The sequence below is a fragment of the Diplotaxodon limnothrissa genome, linkage group LG20, assembly GCF_057381915.1.
Source record: "Diplotaxodon limnothrissa isolate DT_005_m linkage group LG20, D_limnothrissa_male_GT1.1, whole genome shotgun sequence".
NCBI classification, from domain to species: Eukaryota; Metazoa; Chordata; class Actinopteri; order Cichliformes; family Cichlidae; genus Diplotaxodon; species Diplotaxodon limnothrissa.
The window spans coordinates 3,951,383-3,978,486 of record NC_140615.1 but is presented as its reverse complement, the minus strand read 5'-3'; the positions used below and the strand labels follow the sequence as shown (position 1 = coordinate 3,978,486).

General features: G+C 41.7%; 1 protein-coding gene across 1 annotated transcript; it reads left to right on the top strand.

Moving 5' to 3' along the window:
• Positions 1 to 447: 447 nt before the first annotated feature.
• On the top strand, positions 448 to 22,863 carry znf385a (zinc finger protein 385A). The gene is made up of 7 exons (XM_085344957.1): positions 448 to 627; positions 6,092 to 6,202; positions 11,628 to 11,802; positions 17,992 to 18,351; positions 21,698 to 21,882; positions 22,146 to 22,238; positions 22,541 to 22,863. Exons 1-7 carry the CDS (start codon positions 448 to 450, stop codon positions 22,787 to 22,789), a joined length of 1,353 nt encoding a protein of 450 aa, XP_085201083.1. The 3' UTR covers positions 22,790 to 22,863.
• Positions 22,864 to 27,104: the final 4,241 nt, after the last annotated feature.

Below are 27,104 nucleotides of genomic sequence, written 5' to 3'. Positions count from 1 at the left end.
CATCATTCCATATGTATTAAAGCAATGTCACACTTTGTAGATTCAGTCTTGCCAACACGTCTGGAAAACCAGAAGATCTGTGCAGCAATCAATGAAAAGCCCTTAACTGACCAAATGCATCTTTTTTCCTCACTGTGTAGAAACTGTATGCTTCTATGGGGCGTCACATAGCTTTGTTCTATCCACAGAGAGATAATTGCTTTTGCAGTGAAATTATACATTATTGTGCATTTTGGAATTCACCTGCACCTTCCAGGAAACAACTGTACACAGCCTGTTATAAAAAGCACATGTTTTTGTTGTTTTTTCCCTTCCTCTCTCTGTCTCTTGCTTTAATTTGTATTCTTTATATCACCTAAAGACACTGTTTAAATTCTCTGTCACACATTTGAGTAAACACACCCCGGAGCCTGGGCTCATGAATGCTGGAAAATACCGTGCATACTTATGTATCTCTGTCTCTTTCTGTGTTTAGGAGGCATCAATCGAGCTGGGGCAGCAGTGCCGACATTCTTACGGACCCCCACAGTGATCCAACCCCACTTGGACATGAAGCCCTTCCTGCAGTTCCCAGTGGAGACCCCCCCTCCTCCACACAGCATGAGCCTCTTCCACAACTTCAATACGGTAAGAGTTGCTGCAGACAACAAGCACAAACACTGCAGCCTTTTAAGTCATCGACTCCAGCGAGAAAAACGCGCGACGCAAAATTGTAAATGTTGTGCTGGGTGCTGGAGGTTACCGCCGTTATGCTTTAACTTGCACTCTTCTCTACGTACAGTTTTGAATGCAATAGTCAGCTTTAAGATATGCTGGAAACAGGACTATTTTCAAAGCCGTAAAATCGTAGCCATATAATTAAAGAACAGTTTTAAGGCCATCCCTATAACTAACAACATCAAACGCCGCAGTTTGTTTGTTTGATGTAATATTTTTTTTCTTTTAAAGGAGAGGAGGCTTCCTGTTCCTTCTACCTCAGGCATTTAGATTAGACCATAGAGACATTTACCATTTCACCAACTCAGGATAATGTGGCACCTGCTCCTCCAGACTCTGCTGAACAATGTCAACACATTTCTCATCAGCAATATGCAAATTCACTGAACTGTATATGTACTCTACTGGGGCAATGCTATTTGCGGACCATGGCTTCAACAGGGTTATGTGTCACCCTGGTATATTTAGCTGCAGTCTGCAACAAGACAACATAATAACCTTTCACTAATTGGAAATATCTGGCATGAGCTTTGACTATGCATGGCCCTACAGGGATTGTAACAGGAGTCCAGACACTCTTAAACACATTTTAACAATATAGTCATTTTAATAGGCCTCACCATGACATAAGTGGAAGCATTTTCACTACCAAACTGCACTACACCCAGCAGACATGCATTAATTGAGATACTGAGATTATGCAGGCACTCGGTTTCCATTCTGGCCTCTGTTAGCGTAGCCCTAAAATCATTCTTGCTTGATTTTATTTCCTGTCTTGCTGCCTCTGCAACACTCCCTCTGGACTTCCTCTCACCTATTCTGTAACGTCCATCCGCTCACCATCCTCCTTATCAACGAGTCAACTAGGTAGGAAGGCCCACAGGGACACTGTGAATGTTAATAGGTGTTCCTGCTGATGACTGCGAGGTAACCGTTAGTGCTGTTTTACAGCTCTGTGGCCAGGAGATGGGGCCATAAGAGAAGCTGTAAGGGCATTCTGACCTTACAGCGTACTCATAGTATACGCAGCACATTCAAAAGCATGAAGAAATGACTCACTAATATATCACTGTTGGTGTTTGCAAGGAGAGCTTCTGTTGCCTGAAGTGTATGACATAATCTCACATTTTATTAGATATGCGGCATGTATGTGGTGTAAATATGCTGCAGATATGAAAACCGCTTTGTTTGCCCCTATATGAGGCTCTGTTTTAACGTTTTGCTGGGATATCCTAGCTTTACACTTTCCCAGAGTTTATTATGTTCAATGTAGTGCTGTGAAGATGAGTAAATTTATACAGGAAGATCTAGAATAAGAGAGTAAGTGTCCACAGCTCCATTTAGATCTTATACTGTTTTGTTTTGGAGGTTTTTATATGGATTGTTAGGCTGAACTGGGGCTATTTCACATAACATTTCAAGTGCTTTTGATGTTTCCTGGCGCTTTTCTGCACCATTGCACAGTAACACATTATGATCCACAAAATATCTCAATGAAGGTACAGCACTGCAGTGAGCTGACAGCTAGTTGTTCCATCATTCTGCCTTAATAAGTGATCTGTGCTGAGTTTGTACAGCCTTAATGAGGCTCTACTTCACATTGAGGGTTATTAGCCCCATAGCGGAGGAATGGCCTCTCCTAAAGCCATATACAGCTTTTAATAGTCCTTTAATGTGATTTGTCCTCCACCTGCCTGTCTCGTGCAATGTGCCTGTAGACAATGATGAGGCTGAATTATTTATCTGCATCAGCTGGTAATGATACAGACATAAAACTGCTCATAAAACTCTGAGTAAAACTCAGAGTTGTGTTGCCTGCACTGTTTGCTGAAGCTACACAATCACAAGACTTCTTGGTCCAGTATAATCATGTGCAGTTGTTGAATCTTAACTACTATATATATCTTTTCTCACTCTCCCCCTAACAAAAATAATTGTAGTACAGCAAGACATGACTAATAGCTCATTATCTAAACAGTACACATTTATGTTTTGTCCAGCACCACATGTGGCCCTGTCATCACTTTGGTGTGAATATGTCACATCCAATAAATATTTGTCTAGCTAGAGTTTCATGCAAGTGTGAGTTCTGGGTTTGTGGGGGAGATGCCGGCTACAGTGGTGGATGACGACATTCGATGGATGGTGTGAATTAAAGATGGGAATTGCTCTGCCTCCTCCAGTTCATCAGGACTGTAGGCCTTCCACTTTATCATTTCCTTTTATCAGTGCTCGCATGTTTTTCTAGCAGCTTGAAAGGACACGGCTGTGGCGCTCTTGTACACCTGAGTCACATGTGAACCTCAGCTCTGGCTCATAGGTAGTAAAAACAAAGCTGAACTTACACTGAAAACCTAAAGGAAGCCTAAACAGCAAAGTCAGGAATCAAGAAGTTGATTAGCTAAGAACCTGACCTATGAGCATAATTGATAAAAAAAACTGTTATCAGTAAATTATTATCAATATCCATACCAAGGCTATTCAGCACTCCTAGAAGAGTGAGAGTTTGGCAGGAGGAGAGTAGGATACATAATCCTGGGTGCACATGGGCAGACTGACAGACCATGGGGAAGAGAGGGAGAGGGAGAGAGGGAGGAGAAAACTGGAAAGCAGAGAAGGAAGTGCATTAAAGTGGAGTGTGAGGCAGAGAGGGAATGTAGTTGAGAATAGAGGAGGAGGAGACTGAAAAAAGGGACAGGCACTTGTTAGGTCATGTGTTGAAAAAAGAAGTAAGGGAGAGATTTCTCTTAAAGCATCTCAAAAGAGAAGCAGACGGTGTGCTGAAAGGAAATAAAGATATCGCAGCTACCAATGCTTCACTAGGCATAAGCTCAGTTTTTGTGAGCTAGTCTGTATTCAGCGTTGACCACCTACCAAACAGGCTGAATGAGTAAGGATAGTGCACCACAAGCTCTGAGCCTTGCACATGCTGAGACCCAAACACATACCTCGGCCAGCAGTACACACACAGGAGGACCAATGCAGCTCCAAGCTTCTACAGACAAAGAGGAGATGAAGGTAAGTACCTAAAATTCAAAGAGCTTGTCACATTTTTGTCGGTCCAACTGTGTCTTAAACTGGGCCAGCTTAAACGTAATGCTGAATTTGTGCTTCAAAGGCTGTTTTCGTCTGGCACAGTGTGGACCTTACTGTGACTGTCACAATGGCTCTACTGAGAGTCATGCTGTAGTGCACTCTCCCCTGGTGGGTTTTAGCTGATCAAACGAACTAAAGAAAGACTAACTAAGACCGAATGGAAACACAGTAAAGAATGGGAAGAAAATCAGAACTGTAGAAAATGAAAGATGAAAAGAAACTCTAGAACAGAGGATGTTGGTGAGTTAGGACGTGTGTCATTGTGCAGTGTTGGATGATGCTTGGGTGATATTTGAGTGTTTGGAGTTTTAAGGCTGCATGGAGCTGTTGACATGACTGCCGAGTGATGCTAAAGTCAGCGGTCTGCGGTCTGTGTGCTTTGCTTACCTCACCACATTCACACAGCTCCACAATAACATGAAGTTTCCATTATTTTCCCAGATAAATGTAAACTTTGTAATATGTTTGATTTCTATTTTTTTATGAGAATGTACAGTTACAGTTATGGATGTTCACAAAATTATACGAGCGAGTTTTGGAAAATCCCTCTGCAGTTACATCATAGTGCTCTCCTCCTATTTCATGAGAACATGTTTTGGAGAGCGTTTGGAGAAGAGGCCATGCGAGCAACATTCCAAAGACATTTGCTGGCAGCTGGACTGTGTTTTCAACAGCTGAATTAACTGGATGGGTCATAACTGACCCACACCCAGACTGGTGGAATGACTGCGGAGAAGCCCATGATTCATGCGGTTACGCCACCAGGCAGGTTCAAATTCTTGCTAAACTCTATCTAGTCTGGGTCACATTATGGACACTGAGAGAAAGAAATTTTTCTACACTTTGGAAAGATTTGATAAAACACAGTGTCACTTTTTAAAAATTAATAGGAAGCTTAATGCAGTCCTGGTGTGGAAGTTTGTGCTGGCTAAAGCTTAGTTCTTGTTGTTTAGATGTTCACGCAGTAAACATTTGTAATTGTTCAATATATCTTCCACCCCCACCCCAGCCCTCCCCATTAATCTGTCCTCACAGCCAGAGCAGCAGAGCTTTCTTTATACAGTTTCTTGGGAGAGAAACAGAGACAGTGTTGGAACGTGGAAAAGAGATAAGCATGCTTGATGTGAGGATGTCCAACTTGGGCCTCTTTCTCTTTCCCTCCAACTCTCTACTCTTCTTTTTCTCATTCGCTCACTCATTCTCTCCTCCAGATGGTATGTTTCTGTGCCTTCCGGCCACAGCTGGGTGGCTGAAATGTCTTGAGGCTCCTCCCCTTGATCTTTTATTTTTCTTTATTTTTGCTTCTTTTTGTTGGGAGTTGCCAAGCAACGAGCACTGTGCAAAAAAAAACAAACTTATTTGAGTCTAAGTAACAACAATATTTGTTTAAGCCCCTTCTATCCTGTCCTTCACTCCTCGGGATGTTGAGCTGCTTCTATATTGGATGAGACTGTGCCTCTCAGTGTAACAAGGCTTAAAGAAAAGCTTAGTAAATAGTCCAAAATACAGTAATGAATCAAAAGTGAGTTATTTTGCATCTGCCTGGCACTGCATTATGCTTTCATTACTCTTGGTGGACACACTTGAACGTTTCCTCGCTGTCTTTTGAATTCAAAATACAAAGTTTTGTATCCTTTTGTTCTTCAGGCCACGGATTTTTTTGCTTCATTCTTCTTGCATACCCGCGCACTGCTACATCAGTCTTTGTTTATGATTGTTGCTTACTTTAGCTGTAGACAGTTGTCTGAGGCTGAAATATAAGCCAGCCACTGAATCCAGAGTAATGCTAAGATCAACCAACAGTGATTGCTTGATAAATTCGGCTTCAAACACAAACAGTCCAGTACGGGCCGGGTCTTTTGTGTCTGGGACAGAATTTATATGGGCAGCTTAACTACTGAGGGCTGCTAAGCAAGTTAGTTAAATTTATACAAGGTGCTTAACACCACAGAGATGATGGATGTCCCAGCTGAAGCAATTAGCACAGGGACAGTATTATACTACAATGTAGTGAGGATCCAGAACCATCAGATTCCTAATCGTGGGGATGCAACAGGTGTCTCGGTTGTAGCAACAAACTGTCAACACTGCTGACCACTGTTTGCTGAAGTGAATTACAGATATCATCGAACAGACTCTGCAACCGCTCTTTAACTGTGAACCTTATGCATTCTGCATGTGGTCATTTTGGTTTAGTCTATTGCACGTTATGACAGCTTGGCCCATTGAGCTGTGGCACCAGTGTGAATTATAGCTGCTCTCTGTCTTTCACTCGCAGATGGACCCGGTGCAAAAGGCTGTGATCAACCACACATTTGGAGTTCCTCTGATCAAGACCAAGCGACCAGTCATCTCCTGTAACGTCTGCCAGATCCGCTTCAACTCAGAGGTAAATAAATAAATGACGACACACACACACACAACATCACTGCCTCTCATCTTGTTTTCATTTTCTTTATGGCACTGAAAATATTTTATTTTTCTCCAAGTAAGAATCAACCTTTTATTTGTTTCGGAGGACTGTTTGTCCTGGTTTGCTCCCCCTGGAAGCTGGAACTAACAAAGCGGATGTGGTGCGTTTGTTTGGGTTATGTGTTGGCCGTTGCGACCTGACTGGAATTAAATTTGTTTTAAGGCAGCAGTAGTGCACTGCAGCACAGAGGCTTAAGCGGTCCTGACGAATGTGTGAACGAGGAATAAAATTCTGGATTTTCTGTTGTTCATCAGTACTGATAAGTTTGATCTTAAAGTTGTAGATTTCCATTTCTCTCTATAGAAAATATTAAACTTTAAAAAGCTTAATTAATTGGGAACTCCTAATTGGAATTTATTTGCATGTTATACCCTCGGGCAATTCGCAGACACAACTGATGACAAATTAATGAAAGCAAAAAATCATATGGAAGTATTTTATGAGTTGTGATGCCAAATATTTTTTCTGTTTTTTCCTTTTTTGTGTCAACAAATAGGATAGACTCATGACAAAACCAGTACCAAATGTCATATGTGTAGTGTATAATTTGGCTGCAATACTCCCTATTCAGTGTTGCAGACTTCAGGGCCAGGGCGTTCAACCATCCACAATACACAACATTAAGGAGTGGGTCAGGGCTATATATACACATCAGATCTACAATCATGGTTTCCGTGTGGTCAGGGAGCTGCAAGGCTGTAATCATGAAGCTTCTCTTAGCCAGGATCTGTCCTGTATATCTTCACAAGAAACAGGAAACAGTTAACTCGAGATGTTTATATAATGGAATACTTTAAGACCCAAGGATTGAGAGCCAATACTGACTTTTAGTTAAGATGTGTTCTTTTGTATGAAGTTACAATCAATAAAGAATCTGAAGACTTTGAATATTAGATTTTATATTTAAAATATTGCCTAAAGAACAAGAAGGTACTTGCTGTGAAGAACCTAACCTGCTGTCCCCTGAAATCATATGAAGGTTAAAATTTAACCAAAGCAAGCGCAATTATTTAGAAGTATGCAGGGAGCATTTCTGCTTGGAAGCCATGTTCATGTGTGAATGATCTTTACACCAGCACCCTGCAGAGATTAATTTCTTCTCTTTGTCATTCACTGACGTCAGCTTGAGAGTGGTATCTGGCGTGATCTTCTCTGCTCAGGGAAAGGTGACTCTTTTTCCCTTAGTACTATATCAGTGTTTAGTGCAGTGGTGTGCGTTGCGAAGTTTGGGAGATATCAGGCTGTAGAGATGTCTGCTTTCTCTTGAATCTAATAAAACAGATGAGCATTTGGTGGTCAGAGAATCAAAGAAATACTTTTCTTTTCAAATCCAGCATCAGTATTTTTCTCATTCTGGGTAGGTGGATGCAGGGCCTGTGTGGTGGCTGTAGTTTGGAAAAACACAACAAAGTTTATTTGATGGCTACTAGAAAAAGATGTTGTTACTGTCAAAAATATGCAAAGCAACTAACATTGCCAAAACTCAGCCGCTCACCCCAAAATAACGTAAATGGATAAACAACACTACAAGCCAAGTAAAATATGTGTTACAACCGATTCAAAAGCCACAACATAAAGTAAAAACTGACAGAGATTGTAGAGCTATTGTTTAAAAATGACATAAAAATCTCAGCTAAAGCTTACAGCCCACAATGAGAAAAAAAAAGTCTAGTCCAAGTGGACCTTGGGGATGCCTATGTCCACACCTCATCAAATATACAATAAGCAATAAGCAATTAAGCCCTCTGGCAGTATTACTGCAAGGAGAGTAGATAGCAGGGGGATATATCATGTAAATTTAATTCGGCTATATACTGTCCCTTTAATCGAGTAAAAGTCTTGTTAATAAGTTAGTGTTTTTCCAGATCAGCTTTAACTCCCATTACCTGGACAGGTAAAAACATACTGCAGTACATCATCAATGTCAGACTTGCAGTCTTGCCCTAGGTGTGACTCCCCATCCACACTTTTTGCATCTCAGGCGTACAAGGCTGATGGGGTGGGTGGGCGAGTGGGCAGCGTGGACAAGTTATTGAATGCGATCACTTGAGAATGAGGCAATGTAGGAGCTTTAAATTGAAAGCATAGGTGTATCTACTAAAATCTCAGGCGAGTTTGAATCACAGCGATCTCGTCCCCAAGGTCAAAGTTTCCTTAAATTCTTGTGAATGGGATAAGTCCAGAATGTGGCTATTTAGAACTTTTAAATTGATACCATTTATGTATCTACTGGGAGAATGAGAGGAATACAGGCAGATGCCAGTATTTTTGTTTTTATTTGGAGATTATGTATTCTCCAAACACGCTCCTTCCGGTTGTCATCTATATAGGTTCCTCCAGTTCTGCAAGCTGTTCATTCTCGTTTACGTGCCCCACCCTTCCTCCCTCCTTGTTCTCAATTCTTTGACTTCTTCATTTCTATTTAGTGCGTGGGGATCTGCCGGGCCCGGGAGCCATTGCCAGTCCCCTTCGAGGCCTTTCACCAAACCGCAGCTCGATTCATGTCAAAGCATTCACTTACCTACTAAAACGCTGTCAAACCTAAAATGAGGACGTGGGCCTCTGAGCTAGTGAAATCAAATTCAAATGAATATATGATGGATGAAGATAATGCAGTGAGAAATACTTCAGGAGAATCTGATGTTGCATTCTCAGCTTCATTTTCAAGCTCGGGCACTGTCCTTGATGTAGACATTCTTTTCCTTTATCTGCCACATGTGAGCTGAAAACATTTTGGGTCAAAGAAGAAAGCGAGTGGGCTTTTTATGGAATGTCATGGCTACTGTATTTGTCTTGCTTTACCTCCTGTCTCCCACCCACGTTCTCTTCATTTCCCACATCATTTTGCCATCATTTCTTTCATCCCATATGATCATTCTCTACTGTCTCTCTCTCTTCTTTTGCCTGTCTCTCTCTCTCCAAAGAACCTTTTCCCCTTCTTGCTGGCTGTCTCCCTCTCTCATGCTGCATTATTTACTGTGTGGAAATGCCCAAAATTGCCTGCCACTACTTATTATAAGATGCATTCGTCAAGGGCATGGATTAGTGTCTGGCTCTGACAGCCCCAGTGCATGTTGGGAAAGTGGTAGAGAGGAGACTTGAAGGGGAGGGGCAGGAGGAAAGGATAAGGGGGGAGACAGTTTGTGCCCCATTGTCTCTGCATTGTGTGTGTCCGTGTAAAGAACTTAATGGTGGTTTATGCAGAATAACCTTGATGCCACGCTGCATTAGTGACATCACAGGCTCTGTGGAGCTGCATTGACCAGCGTCACAACTGCTGCAGTATGCTGATATGCATCTCTTATTTTCATCCGCTTCCTCCCTGCTCACGTCACGTTTATCTTTTCTCCTCCAACCATATTCACTTCGCTTCTTGCTTGCTTTTTGTCTCTCTTTTCTTTTTCTCCCTCTCTTCCTATTTCTTCCTTTAGAAATGCAGCTCTGCAGTAGCTCTGCTTTAATAACACAACTCCCCCCTCAGAGTGATGATCATGTAGGAAAGCAGTTGTTCACTTCAAACTCTCTGCATAATGAAACACATGCATCACAAACTGGCGTGGTGCAGTTTTTATTCTCTCTGAGATTTGTGTCTCTTTATATCCTTTCCATTCTGAGAGCAGCTTTTTTTGCGTTTACCTTCTCTGACTTTCAGTTTCCTGTGCTTCCTTTTCCCTTCATTCTCCCTCCCTCCTCTCCGCCCAGGACCTCATAGTGACACTCAGCTGCTTGGTAGTTGATCCCTTTGACTTGCTGGGAGAAGTCAAGAAAACCTCTGTGCCCGCTTTGCCACGCACTGCCATATACCTTTTAATCTTCCCACATTCCCCTCTTCATCATGAGAGATTACTTCTCTTTCAGCAGTCTACACCTCCACCCCTTTCTGCCTGCATGCAGCTCTCTCCACCTTGATCTGTAGGCTTTGCAAGTGCAGGTCCTTAAGACCCCTTTGACAGGGTACAGTTACAGCCTGATGTGTCATCCTGGTTTAAAAGAAACATGTGATCTTCTTACTTGCTTCAGCCAGTGCTCAGTGTTTGCCATGCCAGCTCGTTTGATAGATGCTGCCAGGCACAGGCACACACTCCCACAGACACACACAAAGCAAATATAGACAACAGGGTTCGGTAACATTACTCATCACCCCCTGCCTGTTTTGCCGAGCCAGTCTATCGCCACACTTGAGCCTCTGGTCAGCACGATGTCCTAAGTGTCAGTCAAATTCCTGAGGCAGCTGTCAATGACTCATCCCTGGTAACCAACTGTAATCCTGCTACTTAATAAATATCTTCATCATTGGTCCCTTGATGCAATCGTTTGGCCGACACAGCACGTGCCATGGCACATCAGTTCACTTCACTTACAAGTGCAGTACTGACTGAATATGTCTGTATCAGCAAGTAGCTACTTATTTTTTCATAGTTGGACACATACTGTGAGAGAGGGGTGATGAAAAAAGGGGCCATAATCCTATATTTGTGTGAGTGTGAGTGTGTGAGAGGGAGTCAGTGAGCCAATGAAATAACGTGTGTTTCTGTTTTATAGTCACCATACTGTGAAGCCAGACAGCTATGTATAGCAACCCCGCATCACATACGCCGCATTTTACCCGACTTCCAAACATCTGTGCAGTAACACAGAGGCTAGAAACAGACTCCCATAATGTCCCATATTCTCTTCACAAATAACTCGCTTGTTTACTCAGTGAGCAAACACATTAGGCAGTAGAGAGCATGTCATCAGGAGATTGGACACAGTGACTTCCATAATAAATCTCTGCAGCATTTTTTGTCTTTGCTGGAATGCCGGCTGAGCGTGCAGATCCTTATTTTATATTTCCTGCCAGATATTAAAGACAACAGCATTGATGCCGTGTAGTAAGTAGATGATGTATATTCTCCAAGACTGTGCATAAGAAAGGGAAGAAAGGGAAGGCTTAGAAATGGACTAATGCGCCCTCCGGGCTTATATGGCAGTTTCCTGATCCTTTAGTTAGCAGGCATGGCAACTTCAGCCAATCCTCCACATAACCTATACTGTTAATGTTTCAACACACACCTTCATAATTTGTTCTTAATTCAAATAAGGGGACAAGGAGGGCAGGCAGTCACTTCATCATTGCATCTCTCTTAATATCTTGCATGTAATCTATCTCTCTGTTCACTGCCTGCTGCTCATCATGACTTTAGTCCCCAGAGTATATTAAATATCGTGCTGTCATAATGGCATGCATGCATGCCAGGTGCCACACTGAGTCTAATTCCACCCTGTTATATACCTGGGCATCTTGGCATCGGTGTTCACTGATGAAATAACTTGTTTTCCTTTCCATGCTCTTCTTTAGAGCCAGGCAGAAGCCCACTACAAAGGGAACCGCCATGCCAGGAGAGTCAAAGGCATCGAGACCTCTAAGAGTCGTCCTCAAGAAGGAGACAAACCTCACACCCTGCCCCCCACCTCCTCCCCATCTCCGCCTGGAGCTCCTGGCGCAGCCCCAGACAGTGAGCCCAGCAAAGCAGGTGAGAGAACAGAAAACTACTGCCACAAGCAAAAACTGGGAAAAGGCTCGGGAGGAACCTTGTTGAAATAATCATTTCAGTCCACGCAGGATGTTCGGCAGCTTATGGTCTTTGTCAGAAAATGAATGGAAAAATATGCAAGAATAACAAAGGCGTCTAATCACAGTGGCTCCGCAGCGTATTGCTGTTTTTATGAGCATCTCGTCTCTATTTGTCGTCGGATTTAGCCGCAGCACATCTTATAGTAGACAGTGCGGTTCCACAAACTGCTGAGACTGATAATGACTGTCCCACCTAAAATCTAAAAAATAAACATTTAATTTGGAAGATTAATAGCTGAACACATTTTTTAGTTGCCAGTATTGGGGGAGTCTTTTAAGTATAATTGTAATGAGAGTTCAGATGAAAATGTTGAAATTCAGAATATCGGGAAAGTTGCTTTGACCTTTAGGAGTTGGAAATAGCTGAAGCAATAAGTTCAAATTGCCTTTACTGCCTAGTCACAAAAACATATATTATTAAACCTAATTGAGCCTTCAAGCTCAAGTAGGCAGAATTATACAAAAGGAAAACAACCCCAACAAAATTTGAAAATAGACTGCCCTCCTCCTGCAGCTCTCCACTCTCTTTCTCAATACCCCGCCTAATAAAAGTATGTCCAGTCTGATAAAAGACAGACTTTTGGCTTCATGTGGGATTCAAGCTCTGCTTTTCCTCACCTGATCAGGTCTGAATTTAATTGGCCAGAGTCTTTCATAATGGATTAGTTTTTTCAGACAAGAGGATATTCAGGAGTCTATTTCCCATTCAAAACAATTACAATATGCCACAAAGTTTGTATGAATTTTCTTTTTCCCACTGACATCCAGACTATTTTGGCTTTTCCCAACTATGCTTCAAAACTTTTGGTCATTTAAAAAAATCCTTTTCAGTCACAGTAGGGTGTAGTAGAAGTAGACCTCTTACACTGAAATCAAACATGACATGAAAGGCTGATCGAATCATCATTACTGTGCCAGAGTTAATCTTCTGTGTTAGTCAAGATAAACAGCAAGACTTTATTTAGTTGTTCAATCTAAATCTGGTTTGTGTCAGTCCATTTAGTCTATGAGCAGGAGAACATGGTATGGCAACATGGCAGTTTCTCTGCATCAACCGCTCTGTGGTGTGTGGTGTGTCTTTGTACAGTAGTAAGCTACTGGGAGGTACCACACCATGTATACCACATTCAACATAGACTACGTTGCCTGACCATCCACTTGTCAGTAAAGAGTCCTAAGACTGATTAAGACAAATGAATAAACGAAAATCTCATCCAGCCTTTAAAAGGACAGAAACAGCAGCTGATCTGACTTTAATGAAAAGTAATTAACTGTAAGCAGATTAATTTATTAGTTAATATGATGCAAGGCGTGATCAAAGCAGTGCAAGATCTTTCTTTAGCAAAGGATCTTTAACTTTGTTCCCGTTGTCTTAGTCTTTCCTTTATCCCTCTGGTTCATCTTTGCATTTCACAGTATAATTTAGAGGCTGGGTTCTGTGCGCGTCTGCCATTCTTCTCTGTGCACCAAACATTTCCATTCCCTTAGTGCCACCACTCTGGTCTCGGATCAAACGCCAGCCAATGAACAGACCAGTCGTGTTTTGGTGACATTTACAAAGGTTTCTGTAGCCTACTGTTTACCAGACATTTCCACCTTATTGATGGGAGGGCACAGAGCAAACACGATAAATTAAAAGATGAAACTCAGGTCCAGAAAAAGCCTCAATACAGCATGCCAGAGCGAAGAAGCAAAGGTTTTCACATTTCAGTGTCTCTTTCTGTCCATGAACATAACACTTAAGGTTTTCTTATAGTTAGTCTCAGGCAAGTACCAAGGCCAGTCCTTTGTGCTGTCTTCCCTCATAGGGGATCTAAGGTCAGCTAAGATAAGTCCTCATTAGTGAAGCTTCCTGCAGTGAACTCCTAGATCATGAGAAGCCGAACAAGCTTGCAATGATCGAGCTCTGAAAGTAGCAACATGTGAAAAATGCCTTTTTCCAACCAAGGGTCTTTCTTGTGACCTTGGAACCTTGCCTCTTCCTGATTTTTTTGCATGCTTGTTTGTGTGTATATATGTTCGTGTATGCATGCCCTGAGTGTGATCTCAGTGGTTGGGTGGGGGGGGGGGGGGGGGGGGGGTCTCTCGGAGGAGAGCCAGATGTCCATTTCAAAACTGGGAAACTACTGTCTGGGGAACAGACATTTTTTTGGGCTGTGGAGTTTTGGTGGAATTCACCTCATAACATAGAGCAGTATTTGTCTTTGATGCTGAGCAACATTTCTTATCAACAGCTTCTTTGTTGCTCTCAGATTTCATACAATATCAATGTCATTTTAGACATTCAGATAGTCTGGGCTACTATCAGATATATCGTTTGTGAAAAAGAATTCACCATAATTTGTGATTAACATATCAAAAACAGAGTACATATACAAACTTGCTGAGGGCCAAAACAGTGATAGGTTATTCAATATTGTTTAAAGAGTGCTTCTTGAACCTTACAGATTTTCAGAGCAGGTTGTGAGTTTTACACCAGTCAAAGGATATGTGGTTAGCGTTGTCCCCAAAAAAGGAGGCACTTGGCTCTGAGAAATTTGGACTGGTGAGCTGAGGTTTGGCTGAGCCTGCAAGTGATGGAGAGCCAGCTGTTGTACTGGAGAGAAACTCTGGTCTTCCCTCCTTCCTTCCTTTCCTCTTTCTCCCTCTGCCGTCTGACACTCCCATCCTAATGAGGGGCTCTGTTAAAACCACCCTGATATTATAGCACTCTTTGGTCCACACAAACATTCACAGGCGCACACACCCAAGGTCAATTAAACAGATGACTTTCATGTGAGGGTTCAAATTTCATGGCTATGAGGTGACTGTAGTATTGAGTTACACTGAGCTAATGTTTGCTCCATCCTCTGTCTGTTTATTGTTAGCATTTGAGTCTAATTGAGGAAATCTGGGAATTCACAAGCTTTTTACCTCCTTTGTGAATTATTTGATGAAACTGCCTGAAATAACAGTACCTGATATGGGATGACTGTGTGGGTGTGTTTATGTGTGTGTCCGTGTGTGTATGACTCAGGGTTCGGATGCAGGCCAGACAGGGAAAAGGCACCCAAATGCATTATGAATGTGGCTCAACTCTTGTAAGGCCAGCATTGAGTTTCGTAGCTCGTTAATCATTGAGAATGGGCATGATGGGGGCAGTGGTGACACTCAGAGTCATCCTGCCTAATCATGGCACACATGTAACACACACACAAAGAGACAAACCGCTCACACTTAAAGTCAGTACACTAGTCCTGCCGTAAACCTCCTGGCAGTTTTGCCTGACAAGTAAGATGATGACTTATAACTCTAAATACTGCAAGCATCTTTTTATGGGGGTGGGGGAACATTGGATCCATGAGGGGGGAGGGTGGGGATTATATTACATTAGTTTCTTTTGGCATTTAAAGTAAACAAAGCAAAAGTATCCCTGTGTAATTTTCCACCTACACACAACAGAATCATACCAACAATAACTCTCTTGTTTCAGTAAATAGACTGGTTTTTATATAACGCTTTTCTACTCTAAGTCAAACACTTTTTACAGCTTGGCTCATTTACCCATTCACACCCATTTAAACAAGCACTTTTTCTTCTGCTTTTCCTATGCAAGTGCTATCTATCATTAATATGGGTTAGTTTCATGCCCAAAGATACAGTCTGGAGACTGTGCCAGGGCTCGAACCACAGACCACCAACCACCAACCTTCCGATTAGTAGGTGACCTGCACTACCTCCCAAGCCACAGCCACATACATGCAGTTTATGTGCTTTATATATGGTGTGTAAACATCACGCTGTATCAAATAATATTATATCAGACAAAATAAATGTTCACACTTCAGGAATAGGGATTAAGGATATGGATTGAAGAAAACACTGTATTAAATCCTGCAGCTTAAACAACAAAACTTTTCCACATGGACAGCATACCATACCAGCTTTAATTTCCTGAAGTGGATCAAGGCAATACAGGCATAGCAGGCCATAGTGTAAAGCATCTGGATTGAGTTATCCTTCTGTTGACCTCTCCCCATGAATAACACTGTCTTCTGTTGTAATTTGAGGTCAGCTAGCAGAGAGAATGGTCAGTTAGCCAATAGAGAGCCAAGTCTCATTAGAGAGTATCCTGTACTCTTAAACAATGGAGTAACTGACAGTGGGAATCTTGGGGTAAGAAAAAATAGCGCTTTGTATTGCTACCCTGAGAGGATGTTTCATGATTTAAATTTTAGTCAGTAAAAATGACATAAAAATATTTAATATAATGAAATATGATTTTCAGTGGATTGTGAATTGTTTTGGCCTGGAAGCCTAAAGGGGGAAAAGTGCATGACACATTTACCGTAGTGCTGTATAAGGTGCAATAGTGACTGGATGTTGGTTTGGTGTGGCAGAACTCCAGGCCATCATGGATCATGAAGTCCCTCATTACTATTTGGCCAGCCAACACCATTCCCACTTGATTTTAACCAAAACCAAATGTTATAGATGTGGATTTGGGGTTTGTTTCTTAACATTTCTTTGCACAGACACGTGCCTAAGTGTGCATAAAGCTCATAACAGTGCGGATAACTACTTTGGTTTTTCTGTTATGCTGCCTTTTTGCACTTACAGGTACAAGCTCTTTACTCAGCTTAACATGTTCAGTCAGTGCTGTGAAAAAGTGGGCATATTATGAGTCATAAACCTCAAACAGCACTTTGATCCAGGACTGCTTTATGGGATCCTCAATGCCACATAGAGCTAGAGATAGTCCTTTTTTTCTTCTTTTTAACGGAACATCTGTTTGAGAAATGCTCTGTGCAGCCAGCAGCTCTGCAGCTGGAAACTTCCAATCTGGAAAGAGAGGGAATTCTAATCTTGGAAAGTAGTGGAATGGAAAGCACTTACAATGGCATCTTCATGAGAGATGATGCAATGGGGTAGCCAGGCCAGAATATACCAAACAATATAAAGTCATAAGACTAAAAGTGGAACAATAGATAAACATATCATGGTCTCTGTCATGTGAAAAAATCACATGCTCTGTGAACGCATGATAGAATCTATAAAAGGAAGTTAAGCAATTAGAGTGAATTTTTGTTTTCTTCCCAGAAAATATCATATATCATCCCTTTAGTACCCTAATCCATAGAGACCTGGTTTTGACGCTGTATCCTGTGGAGTGGAGTTTGGAGAAAGACCTTATAGTCCCTGCTAATGAGGGTAGCTCTGAATACTCCATCCAAATTTAGATGTCTTTCTTCAGCTAACACTGAGTGCTTAGTGAATGCCGAAAGCTCAAAGGTATGTGGGTGGCTAGTCCGAAACGTATACTGTATATAAACATGTTGTGCGATAAATACAGAAAATGTAACCATGAACATGTGCAGTGAGGAAGCTATAGAAAGAAAATCAGAGGGCATGGAAAAGAAAAAGTGAGAGGAGCGCTCACTTAAAGATATTTTCTTTGGATTGCATGTATTGCTCGTTGACAAAGCAAATGCCATTATTACTTCTATCCCAGCCAAAAATAACGGGGGTGGGACAGAGGGGAAAAGCCAAAACATGCTCAGGTTCAATTATCTGCTTCCTTGGAAACATTTCAATAAGATGAGCCCACAGCACTGACAAATTGACTTGAAAACTTCAAAAAGCTTGGAAACATTAAACGCTTGCCCATCCGTTCTTATATTTGGGTCATATGGTTTCCTCCTCTGATCTACTTTATGTGTAACTCAAATTAAAAGGAACTCTTTTGACCAATTATGGGTTGCAGTATAGGAAATAAAAAGCACTTCTAAATGTGCTTTATGCGCTTTATGTTGGTTGTTCTGATCTATAGAGCAGACTTTGGCTTCCATATTTAATTGGGAGTGGTAGGGATGTGGTTACACAGAGTTTCCATGTTTTTTTTTATTGCTGTTTGACTTGTGAACTCTTTGTTCTTCGTAATCATCTTTATTTAGTTATTTAGTTTTACATTTAATGTGTTACTTTCAAGCTGGGGTAGGCTCCAGCTATGGTAAGGATTAGCAGAAGACAATGGATGGATGGATGTGACTTTCATTATAATTTCCTTTGTTTGTCTGTTTTGTTTTTGTTTGGGTTTTTTTTTTTTTAGATGAAACACGGCCTATGTCACGGATAAATGGACCCTTACTGGCACCGGGGCCCCTTCCACCTCTTCAAACCCCACCTACCCCACCCATGGACTCCCCTGTGCCATCAGTGTGCCCTCTCATTCCCACCCCTACTCCTCCACTGGTCCCCCCGACCTCTTCTTCCCCAGGCTGCGGGAGCAGCCTCACCAACTCAGAGCAGGTTGGATCAGGAACCCCGGTTTCAGGAGCCGTTGGCATTTCGGCTTCAAACAGCCCATCCAACCCAGAGACCGAGGAGGACAAGGCCAAGAAGCTGTTGTACTGCGCACTGTGCAAGGTGGCTGTGAATTCCTTGTCACAACTGGAGGCGCACAACAAAGGTCAGTAATCTCTGAGCAATGATATGCTGAAATAGTTGAGCTTTCCTGAATTTAGCGGGAAATACAGTCATCTGGAATTAACTGTGGCGCCTTTCTTGTTCTGATGAAGTTTGGCTTGGATTCCTCTCTGTTTGCACAAGCCACAGTGTTTTTGATGGAAACAAAATGTATCACATCCTGCCTGGACTTTAGCCAAGAAATACACATGCAAACACTTGCAGAGATGTTGTTTTGAATTCCTAAGGAAGAAATTAAAAATCACAAAAAGTAGCAAGTCTAAACAATTTGTTTTTATTTTTCTTTTTTTTTGCATTTCCAGATAATCAACTGAAAGAATTGCTCAGTTTGTTGAAAGCCCAGTTTGAATTTCACTGTGCACTTGAATTGGCAGCTATAGTTTTGTATATTTTACAGTGTGTAAGAGTTGTCTTTTAAACAACTCCCAAAGTATCTACTGAGTTCCTGGAATTATCGCAGTAGCCCTAATGCAAATTCAGTAATAATGAGAATGATGATTAAAAACACATTACTGAGTTGTTGTAGCATCTCATAGGTACTAAAACAGAAGGTGTTATGTGAAAAAAATTTAATTTTTGAAGACTTTATGTTATAAATTTACACTCGGTTTTATCAAACCTTAACATATTTAGTGTATTTAAAAATGGCACTGGTAAGTTTCTTTGCTTTTGTTAATTTAGTAGAGAGCATTAAAAGTATACTAATTAGCAGATGAATCACTTTAATATTGACATGCTTGGCCGCTGTAACCAAGGATTGCTTGTTTTCAAGGGTCATCTGTACCTCACCTGTGTCAGTCCAGTCTTTAATACTGGAATCCCAGCCATTGTCAAGCCTACGTTCTTATTTTACTCTTGGCACAATTAGTGTAAATATACCTTCCCCGCTGAAAGATTCGATTTTAGCAGCGGGGAGCATCCAGAAGAAATGTGATGTTTAAGGTGTTAAAACCACAGCATGAATGAGAAAATAAAAGGAAATGTTGGTTATTGTGTGGGTGAGCTCACCATAATATGGGTTTAAATATTCTGTCAGACGGCTTTCACACGACAACACTTTCATGGTTACATATACCTCGAGGAACTGGCTGCATCCTATAATCCTTTCTGCACTGCATACTTGGATAGCTGCTGCATGTCTCACAGGACAATATGTATGTGCTGGGCTTTCTATCTGTCTTATGGGAGTATAGTATATGCACATGCACATGCATGAAGTACACTTAAACTTCACCACAGACAGAGGCCCCAAATAAACCTTATAAAGGACTGACTCCTCTCTGCTTAGAGTACTCTCAGCCTGAGCCGGCTGAGTCAGACATGAAAGCAGGTGATAAATGCTGCACTTATAATATTGCCATAGCATTCACTAATATGTATATATTACCTTTTGTATATTTTGGAAATTCATATTTTTTGACCCTCTGATTACTAGTTTATCAATTTCCCAAAAACACATCAGTATTTTTGTGTTGTATCTGTCTGCAAGAAAACATTTGCAAATTTACTGTGTTTATAGTATTAAAAAAGATCATAGACAGCTTAAACATGATCCTGGGTCAAAGCCTGCTGGCACCCAGTGGGCTCCAGAGTTCAAACCCTGAATGACTAAAAGTTGAAATAGCTAAAACTGCACGAGGAAAGCCATCTGGAAACAATCAAGTTCACTCATTCTAAAAATCAGAGCTGTGTGTATTAGCAGGGTTCAAAAATGGAAGCATATGTCACACAGACACCCAGACATGAACAGTGTGCGTGGCACACCATGACCTGCCCAAAACCATGAAAACAGGAATAAAGATTTGTAAGTCATGTTACTTCATGTAACATTCATGCAACAATGTTGTCCCCTTTTGTTTGGTTTACACCCTGAGTCAACTTTGCAAAGACAAAAAAAAATTCCACTGGGCCAGCCATTGCCAGACCAAAATAGAACAAAAGCAAAAACAGGCACCCAAGAGCACATTTTTGGCCACAAGCAAACCTTTCTCCACACTGAAGCCCACAGCCTCCATGCTCCCCACTTCCACCCCACCCAGATGACTTGTCCAACTTCTGTAACCTTAACACTGTTCAAAGGGAATTTAGGGAGTGGGGCAAATTAGTATTTCAAAGTCAGAGCCAAAGACAGTTGAATGCTGTTTTTCAGTGTAGTGGAGCATTGCAGTAAAATGGAGTGGGAGGTTTCATCCAAGTACAAAATGTGTGATTATTTAATGAGAGACTATTTTAGCACACACAATAATATGCAGTATGCAAAAACATATTTCTCTATGATGTCCTTTTTGCAGCTGCAGCTAGTCGAGGACTTGTCCAAATGAAGAACATATTGTTAATAGGAAATTAGCTTTTTATTTATTTATTTTCATTTTTTGACTCATGACTGAGTAGATAACGTCATGCCAAATGGGCTCTGTCGAGCAAACATCTAAAGGGGCTAATCTGTTTTTATGTCAAACGGCTTCATTTCCGAGAAACGGCTCTAGGAGCTTCAGTAATATATGTCTGGTTGCTACAATCTGCTATGTAACCTGCCCTGTTTCTTTGCTCAGCAGTGTTAATGTTTGGAATAATACTGATCTCTTCAAACGGTACAAAGCAGGGTGCCATGCTCTTACAGCATAACAAATGCCTGATTGAAGAGCCATTTAAAGAGCAGACCAAGCCTGCATCTCATAAAAATGTGCTCCTAAATTTCCAAACACTGACATTTATTGTCAGTATTTTTTAATGTTCTATTAAAGGCTCAGTGATTCACGTTTTCATTGATAATGCCAGATGTGGATCATGGATAATGGATGTAATATTGTACAGTACACACTATTTGGCCTTATCCTACGCGCTCCACTGAGTTAAACATCATGAATCACTTATATTATTAGGTTATTATTAGAAAGGCTTTGAGTTGACCTTCCAGATCACTAACTGCACAGATGGGTGACTGCTGCCCTCCTGTGGGGAAAGCTTTGCTCTACAACTTCAGGCAGAATTCATTCTTTCTGTTGTGCTGTGCTATGTGGTTATTCAAGCCAGTGGATTGTAGTTGTGGTTATTTCTTTTTTTCTGCCATGATGTGACACTTTTCACTGTCTTTGTTCTGCAATGTTAACTACAGAGAAATTCTGTCCAGTCTCATTTTACTTCAGACAGGTGGAAGCAGTATGACTCATATCGTTAGCTTCATAGCATAATTGCCTAAGTCATTTGACTAAGTCAATGACTTAGGCACTTATGCTATGAAGCTAACGATATGTTACAATTAATGTTTCGCTGGCACCTTATTATTTCATTTTATTATATTAGCTTTTAAATTCTTTCTTTCTGTGCAGGTACGAAACACAAAACTATCCTGGAGGCACGGAGCGGGCTGGGCCCTATAAAGGCATATCCTCGCCTGGGCCCCAAGCCCAGTGGAGAGCAGGGAGGAGGGCCGGTGGACCCCAACACTCAGGAACGAACCTTCCACTGTGAGATCTGCAATGTGCGGGTCAACTCTGAACTGCAACTAAAACAGGTAAGGTAGCAGTGGATATATTTCTGTACCTAAAATCTAAAGATTAGACAGGCATTTAGATTTGATTTTTTTTGTTAAGCACAAGATCAATTCAGTGGTCAATATTCTAAATTTTAAATTATGTTGTTTTATTCATGTTTATTCAAGTTAAACAATTGTGTAATTACATAGCTGTATTTTTTCATTATGTTTTCTCCAGTCAGTATCCATGGTGTAAGGCAATAGGAAAAGTAATGCAGTTTGCTGTGATCTTTATTTTTTAGCACATATCAAGTCGAAGGCACCGGGATGGTATGGCGGGCAAGCCTAACCCTCTCCTCAGCCGACACAAGAAGCACAGGGGAGCTGATCTAACGGTAACATTTTACTGCTGATTTTTAGCTCCTATGACAAAGCACACCTGAACTCCAGAGATCAGATAGCCAGTGATACTTAAGGACATTAAGGTTGTGAAGCTTTGGAGTTGGTTTGATCTCCACAAAAGCCCATCAGGTGTTCTGTCTTCATCCTCCTACCTCAACCTAACTGAACTTTCTGAATTACAAAAGTGCATGGTGTACAGTTGTTTCACTTGCATGTGTTGACCTTCTGAAACTAATCAATGTTACCCCCCCCTCCTTTCTCTCTTGTCTTGTACTGTTATTGATTCTGTTTTTAGTCTTCTTTGACCTTCTCCAAGGATCTCACCAAAGCTTTGGGTGCCGGGCTGCTGCCCAACCCTTTGGCGGTTGCGGCAGCAATGGCCGCCGCAGCGTCCTCAAACCCACTGGCTCTCCGCGCGGCTGCTTCCGCACACCATCCACCTCATCACATTTTGCAAGGCCCGCCTCTCAGCCACGCAATCCTGAGACCTGCCCCGGGGCCCATCCGCACCACTCACGGGCCAATCCTCTTCTCTCCTTACTGACACATAACCATCTGACTTCAGCCAGTCAGGAACATCCACTCCAAAAGCACACTGTGAAGCTACAAACATGATCAACTAACAGCAATTGATGGGGGGGGGGGGGGGGGGGGGGGGGGGGAATCTGATAATATAAATATTTGACTGAGAGAATAGCAAGGGAACAGTGGAAAGGAGTACAAGTCTCTATTTTTCCCTTTACCTGAAACTCTCCATTCACTCTCCCTCCATTTCAAAAGACTTTTTGAGTGATCTGCAGATGGAATTATCAGAGATTGATAGTCATTATGCATCAAACTCCCTTGTACATTTCTCACCTCCTGGTCCCTCCCTTGCACTGTGGCCCTCTTGTGGCCACCTCAATAGCTACAGAAGAAACACATGCAGACCTTTCTAGAAACGTTCAACCACGTGTAGTGTTACATAATTATTCCGGGACAGGTTGTTTTTTCCACCTGTCACCATGGCTAAATGTGTTCTTCTCATCCTATGCACCTCAAAAACAAAGACAATAATGTTATGTCAGTAGGGTAGCTGCTTCCATCAGTCTTTGCTGTGTGCGCCACATGTAGCTGTACAGGCTTCAACGGCACTGTACATGTCCTGCTCCGTGCCGGAGGTCAGCAGCTCTCCAATTTGTGACATTAGGTCTCCGCTAGATACAACATGACTTTGGCTGACAGGCAGGTGGTAGCCACATCCGAACATGTCTGATGGTTGGGGGGATGAGTGGAGCAGAAAAGTGACTGTGGGGGGTTGTTCTTTGCTGTCATTTCCTGAGAGGGTGAGGTGAGAGGAAGGCTGGCACGGGTCACTGGATGGATTCACCACAGGCAACTTGCAGACATACACAGGCCTGGACAAATATGTTTTAAAATAGATTGTACCAACAAAAATTGCTACAGGCCACATCTGCCAACCTCCATAACAGTCAGAGAATAGGCTCACCAAAGGGGAGAGGAGATGAAAGAAGCAGCAGAAATCACACATTAATACATATTGTACTGCCGGGTTTAAATACTCGATCACCATCTTTAGCTTTGATTGCATTTTATGGAAAGAATTCTGCAGTTTTACAAACAGCAGTTTGAAATAAAGTACTTGGGAGAGAGAAAGAGAGAATAGGTGTTATGCTTCAGCTTGAATTATTTCAAAGCCAATCATCATCCTCACATCTCCCTGGTCTTCATTCGCAGGCTGACTGTGTAGGTGGGCAAGTATGACTTGTGTACCACCCTTTGTCCTAATTTCTTCTCCATGCCACCTCACAACAGGATGCTACACAGCGTTCTGCATCACTGGGTTGACCTCTCCCAATTCCTGCACTATCCTTCTCCTCAGCTCCCTATTATCCAAAGGTTCATATGAGTCTATTGTGGGAGACACATCAACACTGGCAACCACGATGCTGAAAGGCAACAAATTAAATAGAGGAAGTTGAAAGCCAAATACATTCTTTGACAAATGATCTTGAGCTGAAGCGACAACCAAGCCAGAAGCCCAGAGAAGCCGCCCGGAGCAGGAGCCGAGACGTCCAGCCCAAGGCATCTATTGATACTTCCTGTCTTACAACTGAAAGCCATGAAACACACCATGATTTGTTTTCTTTTACAAAGACTGGTGAGCACTTTGTTTTTCTTGTTTGGTTTGGACTGTTGGTTTACATTTATATCACACATTTTAAAAAAAGAGCAAAATAGAAAACATGATAAAAAAAATATTTTTGTAGGTAGGAAATGTTATTAACGTCATCAAGGGAAACAAGGAAAAGGGTGAAATTATCAGAGAGTGAATTATATAAGGGACTCAGCCAGAATGATATAAACAGGCAGATCGACTGACTCGGTGGGGAGCCACAAACACTAGCTAAGCAGCAGCAGACTTATCTTGCCTGACAGCTTGAAACTAACACCCTTTTCTGAACGAGATGTACACTGTGCCCTTTCATTGAGAAGCAATGAGCTCTAATGTCTTACCTTTGTCTGAATATTGCAATGCAATGAGCAATTTTTATCAGAGTGACTTGTTATCATTGTGACATGTTGTGACATATTGTCTGGAGTCATGTGTAAAGTGGGAGCACGCCAGCTGACTGACTTTTCTGTTCTTCCATGGGGAGTGCAACTTCTTGAGGGGATTGAGGTGGGGACGGAGAGACAGAGGTGTAGCTAGAGATAGGGACTGACCCTTCATATTAAAGGGCCTTTTTACTATGGTAATCTCTGCTTGGGGAACAGGGTACAACACCAGGTATCAAGGGATTAAAGCTAGATCTGTTCAACGGGTTTTTTGTTTTATTTGGACTTAACAAATTGCATTTTGTTGTTGTTTTTGTTTTTTGTTTTCTGTGTGTGAGAAATATGTCTAAGTGAAAACCTAGAGGAACATTATCAATGCCATTACTTAAAAAGAGAAGCTGGCTCTGTGTCAGCTTCCACCATTGTGCTCTTTTTGTTGCTGAACGTAATCTTCAAGTTCATTTTGTGAGTGAAATGCTATTCCAGCATCCTTGCTTTTCTTCCTGTTGGTGTGTGTACTATAAGTATTCTAGTGTGTGTTGGGACCTGCTCTGTCCCCACTCCCCACCAATCAGAGACAGAGGCAGCCTGGATCTATAGAGTGGCCTAACACAACTATGGGGACAAAAACCTGCGTGTGTTTGGTACAGTGAGATTCATCAGTCGTTCTGGATTCAAGTCACAGAGTTGACCAATAACCGAGCCTTATCAAAGTACTGCAAAGATGTCCCTGGTAGGTCAGTCAAGTAGCACCACTTGTCCTTGATATGTTCATAAAGTGGTAAACACCAGAGAGTCATTTTCATCATTCACATGTGGGAAATAAATGGTATTCCTATTTTCTGGGCAGGTATTTCATGTTAGCTGTGTTTAGGCTACTAGCCTTAGCCTTATTCTGCCCTCGGTCTTTCTCAGAGCAGAGAGAGAGAGATGGAGAGGCTATGGTGTAATTTTGTCTTGCCAATAAATTTATTTTTGAATTTCATTATTAGAGGGACAAAGACTTTGTATGGCGAATTGTAGCAATACCTGACTCATTCTGGCTACTCTTGTTTATTGCAATAAGAAAATTAAACAATAAATGTGTATGTGAGTAAAACATTATAAATGTAATTTAAATGAAAAAGAAACTTTATGGTAAGTACTACTGGTATCAAGAGAAACCATGGTGGAAAAAAGTAAATGTCAATAAATCATTAAATGATACTGTCTGTGGAGTTTTTATGAATCAAACAGTGTGGTGCTTTCTAATGCCAGCGATCCAACTGCATGACCCTAGCTGGGAGTGTCCAGTCACAGAGCTGGAATTAAAATGAGTGAACTGCTTTAAATCATGGGTGGAGACTCCAGGCCTTAACGGCCAGTGTCCTGCAGGTTTCAGATATCACCCTATCAACAAACCTGAATCAAATGATTAGCTCATTACCAGGACTCTTACTCTGGAGAACTTTAAGACAAGTCGAGGAGGTAATTTAGCCATTGTTGGATCAAGGACATCTAAAACTTGCAGGACACCAGCCCTTGAGGCCTGGAGTTCCCCGTCCTCTAATCAGTCAATCACACTTAATATATTTAGGCATGTACACATGGTCAAGCCAACCTTCTGAAGTTCAAACCAGGCATCAGAATGTCGAAGAAAAGCAATTTAACAGACTTGAAACGTGGCATGGTTGTTGGTGCCAGCTGGGCTGGTCTAAGAAGCTGCTGAACTACTGGGATTTTTCCACACAACCACGTCTAGGGTTGAATATAACTATCCAAATTAAAGATTACATCCTGTTTGCAGCAGTTCTCTGGGTGAAAATGTGCTGTTTTCAGAGGTCAAAGGAAAATACCCAATTGCTTCAGGCTGAAAGGAAAGCATCAGTAAACTGAACAGCCACTTGATACAACCAAAGTATGCAGAAGAGTACTTCTGCAGGTACAACAGCAGAGGGGCCGTAGCAGCAGAAGACCACACGAGGTACCACTCCAGTAAGCTATGAGGAAAACTGAGGCTACAATTTGTACCCACTCACCTAAACTGGACGACAGAAAATAACATAGCAACATAGAAAATAACTGTTCCAACAGTCACAAGAACACAAAGAGAACAGTAAAGACAATAAATGGCTCTGTGACACAAATTCTGTTTGTCTTTCTTTTCTATTAGGAAAGGTGATTATTATGAAACATATGAATCTATTAAAAAAGAGCTCATGTCTCACTGTTATGTCGAACCTGTCAGAAAAATCACAAAGTGACTTATTTTAAATAGGTCACAAGTAAAAATGGCTGCAAATCCCTGCATGAAGGTGTAA

Bases quoted from the DNA above. Each gene is read 5' to 3' on its own strand.
- znf385a (XM_085344957.1), top strand. From the start codon at position 448: ATGTATCTCTGTCTCTTTCTGTGTTTAGGAGGCATCAATCGAGCTGGG. The intron at 18,352-21,697 runs GTCAGTAATCTC...CTTTCTGTGCAG, and splicing joins ACTGGAGGCGCACAACAAAG to GTACGAAACACAAAACTATC. The intron at 22,239-22,540 runs GTAACATTTTAC...TTCTGTTTTTAG, and splicing joins ACAGGGGAGCTGATCTAACG to TCTTCTTTGACCTTCTCCAA.